This window comes from Pyxicephalus adspersus, chromosome 2 (assembly GCF_032062135.1).
Source record: "Pyxicephalus adspersus chromosome 2, UCB_Pads_2.0, whole genome shotgun sequence".
NCBI classification, from domain to species: Eukaryota; Metazoa; Chordata; class Amphibia; order Anura; family Pyxicephalidae; genus Pyxicephalus; species Pyxicephalus adspersus.
The window spans coordinates 160,225,042-160,234,877 of NC_092859.1; the positions used below are offsets into that span (position 1 = coordinate 160,225,042).

At 39.3% G+C, this 9,836-nt stretch overlaps 1 protein-coding gene across 1 annotated transcript in view; it reads left to right on the forward strand.

The window, feature by feature from the left end:
- The window catches only part of LOC140324814 (calcium/calmodulin-dependent protein kinase type II subunit beta-like), a gene marked incomplete in the record, with an annotated part of 87,135 nt that overhangs the window by 60,919 nt on the left and 16,380 nt on the right, over positions 1-9,836 (forward strand). Inside the window, 8 exon segments of the mRNA XM_072402934.1 lie at positions 622-716; positions 1,272-1,394; positions 1,526-1,609; positions 1,686-1,728; positions 2,752-2,826; positions 7,508-7,545; positions 8,179-8,250; positions 8,777-8,821. Of these exon segments, the coding sequence (XP_072259035.1) occupies positions 622-716; positions 1,272-1,394; positions 1,526-1,609; positions 1,686-1,728; positions 2,752-2,826; positions 7,508-7,545; positions 8,179-8,250; positions 8,777-8,821 (575 nt within the window).

Here is a 9,836-nt window from a genome sequence, read left to right on the forward strand (position 1 = left end):
CATTTTCTTTAGCTCATGGAAAATGTTTTTAGAAGAATTGGAGCTGTGTGCTTTGCCTGGGTGTCAGTGATGTTCAGTCACAAAAGCAATCTTGAATCCGTCTAGGTTGAAAAATGAATAGAAACGCATCTAATTTGCATAGATGCAGCTCATCTAACTTTATAAACTGGAATAAAATTGTTTCTATTCTGTTTTTAGTGACATTCAACTGGATTTGGTGGAATTTGTAATAAATGCTGGGGGCATATTCCCAACTTTCATTGAATAAATCCACTCAGAATAGTGGTAACAAGTCTAGCTAATGGAACTACTAGCAGCTATGCCATGGTAATGCTATGCCCCAGGTAAATACAAATCTACACAGGTATTCATAAAATGTATTTAGAGATTCCGATAGGTTGGTGCTACAAAATATATAAGTGTTGGGTTGACCAGAGCTTATTTTAGAAGATTATGACTGTCCTTGGTAGTTCACCATCAACAGCCTACAGCTCATCAGGTACAGGTATGAGCCAGCAGAATGTTCTATACTCTGGAAATGACAATGTTTAGGGTCTTTCTATTAAAGTGTTCTTTTATTTGTGTATATTTGAAGCATGCCTCCTCTGTGTGTTTCCTTAGGTGTTATCCTCTATATTCTCCTGGTTGGATACCCACCATTTTGGGATGAGGACCAGCACAAGCTGTACCAGCAGATTAAAGCTGGGGCATATGATGTGAGTTCAAGCTGCCTGCTTATTCTGTTTATAGATTAATTTATTTCACAACTAAATAACATAAACAATCAAATTACAAAAATATCAATTATGATTGGTTGGCATTAGTTACAACCAATACTACAATAGTTTGATTTTTTTTTTTCTCTTAGGGCATGTTCCCACCAACATGTTGTGTTAATGCATGCCTTTCCATGAGACAACGGATGTGTTAATGCAATGTATAAGACATGTGTTAGTGCACTATGTTGCCATTCATTGGAAATTGCACCCCAAACCCACTTTGCTATGCATTGATGTCTGGCTAGTACAATGTTTATGTCACACCAGCAGTTTTCTTGCCGGTGGTGTCTTCTCCTGGTATGAATGACTCCCTAATGACCAGACAAGAATATGTTGTCCCCATTACAGTGGAGTTTCTGCAGCTTTTTGGCCAGTAATGAAACAGATTCTATTGGCTTAACTAGAAAACGTTGTTAGCAATGTATAAAACCCCACTGTGACCCAGGCCTGAAAGAATGTACCTATCACTGACACATACAAATATCTCCACAGTTCCCATCTCCGGAGTGGGACACGGTGACACCAGAAGCTAAGAATCTGATTAACCAGATGCTGACTATTAACCCTGCCAAGCGTATTACTGCTCATGAAGCTCTCAAGCACCCATGGGTCTGCGTGAGTAACCCAAAATTTTATAATCATAGAGTTGCTGATGCTAGTTACTATGAAATCTGTGGCTGGGCTGTACTGGAATCATCAAACATTAGCTATGATATTAAACGAGTTTCCTGTTTGTTTTCCCACAGCAACGTTCAACTGTTGCCTCAATGATGCACAGACAAGAGACTGTGGAGTGCCTGAAGAAATTCAATGCTCGCCGAAAGCTGAAAGTAAGCGTGGCCCCATCATGCATTTTCTGTGTCCTATGACCTATGGATGCCATATTAATTTACATTATTTCAATAGGGAGCCATTCTAACTACTATGCTGGCAACAAGGAACTTTTCTGGTAAGTGATTTCCTCACCTACTCTACAGGTTCTCTATTACCCCTATATACGTCAGGACCAGTACTGTATGGCTGTATGATGAAGATCCAACGTACAGCCCAAGCGATGAACACCTTTACATAATACTGGTCTGCAGAGATGCTGAATCCCAGAGACAGCTCAGCATTGTGCTGCAAGGATTAGTGATGAAATCCTACAAGTGACACAATGAGATGTCAAACACACAACCAGCAAACCCTAAATTTCCAGGAACATCACTGTGTACGCAATAAGTCCACCTTACCCCTCGCACTGAATTCAGTTCTTGTTTGACTGATGCAGTGTCTATATGCCATATTCAGTATTTTATACAGGCTCTGGGACACAACACAATGAACAATGAAAGACTCAGCAGATCTACTCTGATCCATCTGAGGTCCTTCAATACAAAGATTAAATCATATTAAATAAAAAACAAACAAATCATATAACACTAAAACTTTGCTAGCTGCTTTTTTACAATAAGTATAGAGTACAGCAGGGACCATTACATTACAATTAAGGAAGTACACAGCAGAACCCGTTCTTTAAACCCAATGGGCCCATTCTGATGTAACCAGGTCAATGCACAAGTTCTTGAATGTGACCAGTGATATGTCTTTGTGTAACAATGTGGTGAAGATAATATGCTTTTCTTTCTGCTCTTATTTTTAATTTATTTTAAGTCTGCCTTATTCTACTTACTTCATCTCTCTTCACCCTTCGTCTTTTTGCTCTCCTACATATTGTTACCCCAATTCATCATCTTTTAATTTCCTTTTCTCGTGCTCTGTCTTGTTGGGGCTCTCTGTTGTACATTTGTCCTCATTCCCCTTACATTGTCTTCCTCTCTCTGCCTTCTGTTCTTACTGGCTTACTTCATGTGTTTGTATTTATCCCACCTACTGTGTCCCATCATTGTTCAATGTGATCGAATCTCCACTTTCCACCATTGTTTACTTTCTCCCTCTGTGCCCCTTTCTCTGATCTCTGTCATTCTCACAGTGGGCAGACAGACCACAGCTCCTGCCACTATCACCACTGCCGCCACTAGTACAGCCCTGGGGTTGGTGGAACAAGGTAGTAGTGTCCGCAGGGCACGTTCCCCCATTCACACCTGACCCTTCCCTACCCTCAGAAGTGATTGCATGTAGCTGCATCTTCCTAGCCGCCTGCCTGCGTGAAATATTCAAAGGTTTGCAGGTCGTTCCTGCAAGAATTAGGGAAAAATAGCAATAAAATTGATTATACTAGGGGTTTCTAATACAGCAGAGCTATGACCTTATCTGCATCTTTTAATGTTTGAATGTAAAAAGTCTATCAGCCTATACGATATTAGATCCAGCAAACTAGCTCCCTTTCTTTTATGTGCTAGTGTCTGTGTTTGCCATGTTAGGGTTACATAGGTAGCATATAGGGGATTTTTCTGGGTGTCTACATAGAGACGCTGCATGTAGTGTGCCTACCTTGGAGCATGCTGTATGCTTGGGCATGTCATATGCATGGCATGAGGTACAACCCAGCAATTATCTAACAATGTACATGGCATCTATGGTACAAGGCCTCAATGTGCTCCTCAGCAAATTTGTGTATACATGTACAGTGCATGTGTGTGTACAAGTTGTATGTGACTGTGCAAGCAGAATATATAGATGTTGTATTGTAAAGAGCAGTCTATGCTTTTACCAGTGTTCTGTCAGTGTTTAAGTAGTAATAGTGAATCTAGGCAAGCATAAGCCACTAAAACAGCAACACAATTTGGTAAATGATGCCTTTGCATAAAAGTTATAAATAAACAAAAGCCTTTATTAACGTTCATGGAAAACTAAATTACAAACTGGGTTCCACCATGACTGAAGGCTGAGTAATCCTCAATATGGATCTAGCTGATTTACATAGTAATAAATATGACTTCAGCCTGTAAATTATCATCCCCTGTATACAGGAACATTCATGCAGCTCATTTGTTTTCTTGTTGAATCTTGTATTTGTATGTAGAATCTGTATTTGAGTTTAGAAGTTACATGTGAACTTTGTAAAATCCTTTCACACTAGTTATAGGAGATATACAAACACTGCACAAAGTACTAATAAATAGATGTACAGCTCACACAGAGACTCAACAGGAAAGAGTTAACTCCTTCCACCATCTATAAGCTGAGCTTCATTCTGTGATATATAGCCCTTCAGTTCATTATCTTCCATGGAAGAGGAAATTATGTGCCTGAAGTCAGCAGTGCTTGAACAGACATCTATTATTATTACACAGTATTTATATAGCGCCATCATATCCCGCAGCGCAGTACAAAATCCATAGTCATATCACTAGCTGTCCCTCAGAGGAGCTCACACTCTAATGTCCCCCCATAGTCATATGTCATTATCACAGTCTGAGGTCAATATTTTAGGGGGAAGCTAATTAACCTAACTGCATGTTTTTGGAATGTGGGAGGAAACCGGAGTACCCGGAGAAAACCTGCAAACTCCATGCAGATAGAGTCCTGGCCGAGATTCGAACCTAGCGCTACAAAGGCAAGAGTGCTAACCACTGAGCCGCCGTGCTGCCTTTCTATGTTCATGTTTTTATTACAAAACCAACCAGTTATAGGCTTGTCAACATGAGAAAGTTACACTATAGGAAACGAGACCTGCCCTAAAAATACTTACTCAAATGGCAACAGTTTAAAAGTTAATATTCCATCCTGCCACTAAGCTCCATTTATTCCCAATTCTCTGATAGAACCCCTACTGCCTACTGTAGTTCTGGTGTTTGCCAGCTGAATACCAGCACATGGAGTTTAATGTTCAGGATGAATAGGACTTACACACAATGCAATGAGACTGATTTATTAAAGTTCTCCAAGGCTGGACATCAGCAAAGTGGGGTGATCCAGCAAACCTGGAATGCTAGATGCTAGACCTGGAATTTTCTAGATCACCCAGCTTTACTGATGAAAGTGTATCCTCTCCAGCCATGGAGACCTTTAATAAATCAGACCCAATGTTTAAGTCAAGAGGCTTCACATGGACACATGCTTTAATGTAAAGGGTAATAATGGTGCTTACAGGCACCAATAGTTATTTGCACAGTGTTGTTTCATTAGGCGTATTTAGGATTGGTTTAGTTGAACACAACTCTCTGCAACCTATTTAAAGTACAGCCAACCTTTGTAAGTGCAAGGATTTGACTCCTAATGCGAATTCCTCATTTAAATCTCATCTTCATGAAATGTCAGACTAGGAGTAAGCACCGACGCTGTGTTTTACACACGGGCCAATGTAATAGGCAGGGAGGAGAGAGGTTGGGGTGGTGACTGTTGTAGATGGACAGTGTTTTCGTGGCTGGGCATGTGTTGGATGTCCTGTCTTGCCAGCCTGCTGATGCCCGAAGTATTTGCACAGATTTGCCATTTGACTGTGCCCACCTTGTGTAATTTACCTATGTGTATCTTTTCCTCCTCCTCCTGTCTTTTTTCACTGTTTCACTATTTCTCTTTTTCTCTCTCCTTTCTGTTTGACTTTCCTAATTCTGGCTTCTTTCTTTTATGTTCTATCTCTGCTCTCATTCCTTGCCTCTCTCTTTCTACTATGTATTCTTCCGTTCCTTTTCTATTTATTGCAAGGTAAGTTCTAGCACTTAGTTATCCTTTTATGTCCTGTTTTGTCAGTGGAAGTGATATTGCTATATAGAGGGGAGATAAGGGATTACTATCCTCAGGCCATGTGCACAACACGGCAAAAATATGTCATCATGAGACATTATGTAGAGAAAAATAAAGTACAGCCATAAAATTCTAAGGTTTTGCAAATCAGGACAATCATTTGGTCCCTAGCAGGTCTTAAAATGAGATAAATCCAAGCTCAGATGAACACCAATACATGACATATCACACTGTGTCAGTATTTATTTATTAAAGACTAAGCCAAATGCAGCAGCCGTGTGTGAAAAATGAAGTACACCCTTACCACGTCCATAATGAATAGGGTAAGTAGCGGCCAGAAAACCCCTGCCCCCCTATAGAAGCAGAAAAGTTGGCGGTATGCTGGGCTGGAGCATTCAGGTGCATGTTACCACAATGCCAGGGAGGAAAGACATTGACAATGCCAGAGAGAAGCAATTGTTACTGCCCATCAATCTGAAGTCAGTGGGAAAATAAAATGCTTACTCAGTACAATGATCCCATGTACCCCACAAATCCACCACAGAATGGCTGTAAACAGAAAGAATCGGTGTGTTGCAGAGGCCCAGTCAAAGTCCTCAACCTGATCAAAATGCTGTGAAAAGAAAAAGGAGAGCTATGCATAAATGAATACCCACAAACTTCAATGGGTTTGAGGCTTTGAACCCAAAGAAGAGTGGACTTGACTGATAAAGTCATCCAGAAAACGGTGACATCAAGTTATTGCTGCTAACAAGTTATGAAAGCATGGGGTGTACTTAGTTTTTCACAAGGCTTTTCTGTTTTGGTAAATAAATAATGATATTGTGGGATCTGTAGGTCAGGTCAGATTTAAATCATTTCAGAACCCGAATCATTTCATGACCAGAGGATATTTCTTTATAATGCCTGATATGTACAAACCTTAGAATTGGAAGATCTATCCAGTGTTAAATTCATTGAGGTAAAAAGATACCAAATCATTGTGCTTTCCTGCCTTTTGCTCCGTCACTGGGAAACAACTGTTCACTTTCTGCTCCTTTTGGCTCACATATTTTCCCACTCTCGTGCAATAGCTGGTATACTATCCCACAACCTTCACCTTTCCATGCTAACTACAAAAACTGAAACCCAGGTTTAAAACTCATGTTATGCTTTATGAAATATAAATCTCGTGGATCGGGAAATACATTTCCCATATTTCCAATCATGGACTAACATGATGCTGCCAACAAATGAATGACATTTTGAGCAGTAAATAGATGAAAATAGTTTCCTGGGAACAATGCAGATGGGGAGGAGAGGGCCCGGTGACACTAGTAGTCCATCAGACTGGAAAATAATCAGGATCATGGGAGCTTCTAATGCTTGGCTGCAGGTTGAACAAAGTCTTGGGAAAAATGACTCAATGACTACAGATAAAACTTAATAAGGAAGGAGCTTTAACCATTACTTACTATTATCTACAAATGTTTTGCATTTTGAGTCTAACTTTGAAAAAACAGGCCTGTCTAAACTTTCTTGTTAGCTGGTGATCCAACCTGCAATCTCTGTATGGTAAAGAATACCAGAGAATGATTAATCAGCCAGTGGTTAAACATGAAGAAGAGTTTACACTTCTGTAAAAGAAAAGCAATTACAGGGGACCCTCTAAACTCTAAATATGTATACAGCAATACATGACAACACTAAAGCACATGGAAAACCAAGTATCTCATTCTGGAATATGTTAATTATTGCAATAAAAATATGAAATTCTGGCAAGTAGGATTTAGAGGAGGAACACGACATGAGTGATTCTTTGTATTTCAAACTTTAGTTAAAAACTGTATACTACATCCTATGTATCTCATTTTAGATCTATATAATATATAAAACATATATACACATATACACATATTTCTCCAGCACCTCCTACCTAGATTAATACCTGGAATTTGGAATCATTGATATTGGCCCACATTAGGAAATTCACACAGGTCATGGTGAATGGAGATGAAATAGATTGTGTATTCCTAAAAATCACTTATATTAATGGAATCAGTGGTGACAGTTTCATGCATGCTGACCATATCTTTTATCTTTTGGTCCCTCTGCAGCAGCTAAGAGTTTGCTGAACAAGAAGACGGATGTTGGAAAGGTAATAGATATATGGCAACAATACAACAGTATGTATTATGTATACAATTGTAATAGTATATAGTAATAGTATGTAATAGCAATTTGTATACAATTACAGTATGTCTTCTATGAAATTACCAAATTACACAATAGAATAATCCAGTAATACCCTCCCTTATTTATGAGTGTTTTTTGTCTAGGATTTTATGATATCCTTTAATTGAACCTAAACATTTAGCATTTTAGCATGAATTGGGGAAACGGATCTTTATGGATATCTCTGTTTCTTGAATTGAAGTCTGCAAGTATACAGGTCACATACCGGCAGGTTCTTTGCACCATCCTATCCAGTATTTTGCTGAAAAGGATGTTGCTCAACAAAAAAAGCTGTGTGAGATGATTACTTAACTTGGTTTGAATTAATATTTGGGATACTAAATTTAATTACGTGAACAGGTATTTAAAAGGCAGCATGGAAATACTTTGTGCTCTTACTTTTAACCTTGAGGAGCCTTTTATTTTAGACCTATAGTACACCTTTTACATAGTCTTCCTGACTTGTACATTAAATATGATGTTACATAGCGATACACACAGCTTTGCTTCCTTGCTAACAACCAGTCTCATATTTAGTCTTTTTCTCTTTCCCAAGCCTCAGACGAACAGCACTAAGAACAGCGCTGGAGTGACTAGTCCGAAGGGGCCTATTCCACCAGCTGCCTTGGTATGAGAAGTGGGTTGGGCAGAACCACTCTTTCTGTTCATCTGTGATATTTTGTGGGGTGCACACCTGTTGGGGGGAAGGCAGGTAAAAGGGCATATTGTGCCTTGTCTGTAAATGGAGTGCTGCCTTCTTCCTGTCTATTTCTTGGAAAGTTTGTTTTGTGTTCTTTGGAGTACAGACATTTGTGGTTTGTCTCAGGAGGTCTATCTGTGGGTTTAGGGATACATGTTTTATTTGTTTGTGGTTCAGATAAGTTTGTGGTTTGTCTTTGGAGCGGGAAGTCTGTTATCTGTCTGTGGCTTAGATTAGTCTGTAATCTTTCTGTGGGGTAGTTTGAGGTCTGTGATTTGTCAAGCACTCTTTACCTGCCCTGTCACTCTTTCATCTTTTCAGTCCTACTACCCCTCATTTCTCCTCCCATCCTTTCCACATCCCCAAAACCCCAAATCCTCTTACTCCTCTTCTTTACCCCTACCTTTTCTAGTTCTCTCCTCCTTCCCATTTCTCATTCTTTCTTCCTCTGTAGGAGCCTCAAACCACAGTAATTCATAACCTGGTGGACGGGATAAAGGTATTTGTCATATCTTTACCTCTCTCTTCATGTGTCATGTTTCATGCACCTCTTTACTCTGGAGGCCCCAGAGGACGGGCTGTGTACGAGATTCTCACCATCGTATACATGGTGTAATTCTTCACATAGCCGATATTTGGTGCATTTATAGAGGCCACATTTTGTTGTAATGCATAAACCAATATTTCATTACAGACATGTTCCCAGTAGGGGTCTTGTTTGTGCTAGGAAAATAGCTTGATTGGTAGTGATGAGAAGAAGGATTTAGCCAAGGGAGCAATGCATCAAAACAAGATGTGATTCAAATATTTCCTACTGATTTTTTGTTGATGTGAAGTATAAATCTGATATTTCCGGAGAAGCATTGTGCTGTGTTTTTACACTACATATGTTCTGTGTCTTTATTTATTGGATGATTGATCTGCACAATAGCAAACTACAATATTTATACATTCTCACAGTATGCAAGTTTAACAGCATTATATGGAATATGTAATGAATAGCTGCCTAGTAATTACACTTATATAAATGTGTGTGTATATATGCAGTGTTTTCCCCAGCCCCTTTAAGCCGGGTGCACCACCGGGCACATTTCAGTAACCACCCGGCTGTTTTTGGGTGGATACTGAACAGTTTTGTCACAATACAGGGGCTGCCACCCGCCAAAAATTTCTTCCCACGCAGCCTAAATAAATTTCTAGGTTGAGCACAGATATATATGACTATCTAATCTCAAATGATTTGTAGTTGTATTTAGCTTGTGATTAACACATGTCTGTTTTGTAGCTTTAACCCCCAGTCATTTCCTAGCTCAGCTTTTTACAGCAATGCATGTAACAATCAGTGAAAATCTTTGCATTGCTGATTTATTGTTCTGTGAGGATTTGACGCATAAAATCAGAAACAACGTAGTCATTGTACTGGCTGTATACTGTGGCAGAAGTGTGTGAATTACAGGACTGAATGAATAAAATGACAAATTATCTGGAGAGTAAAACAATTTACATTCATGGAT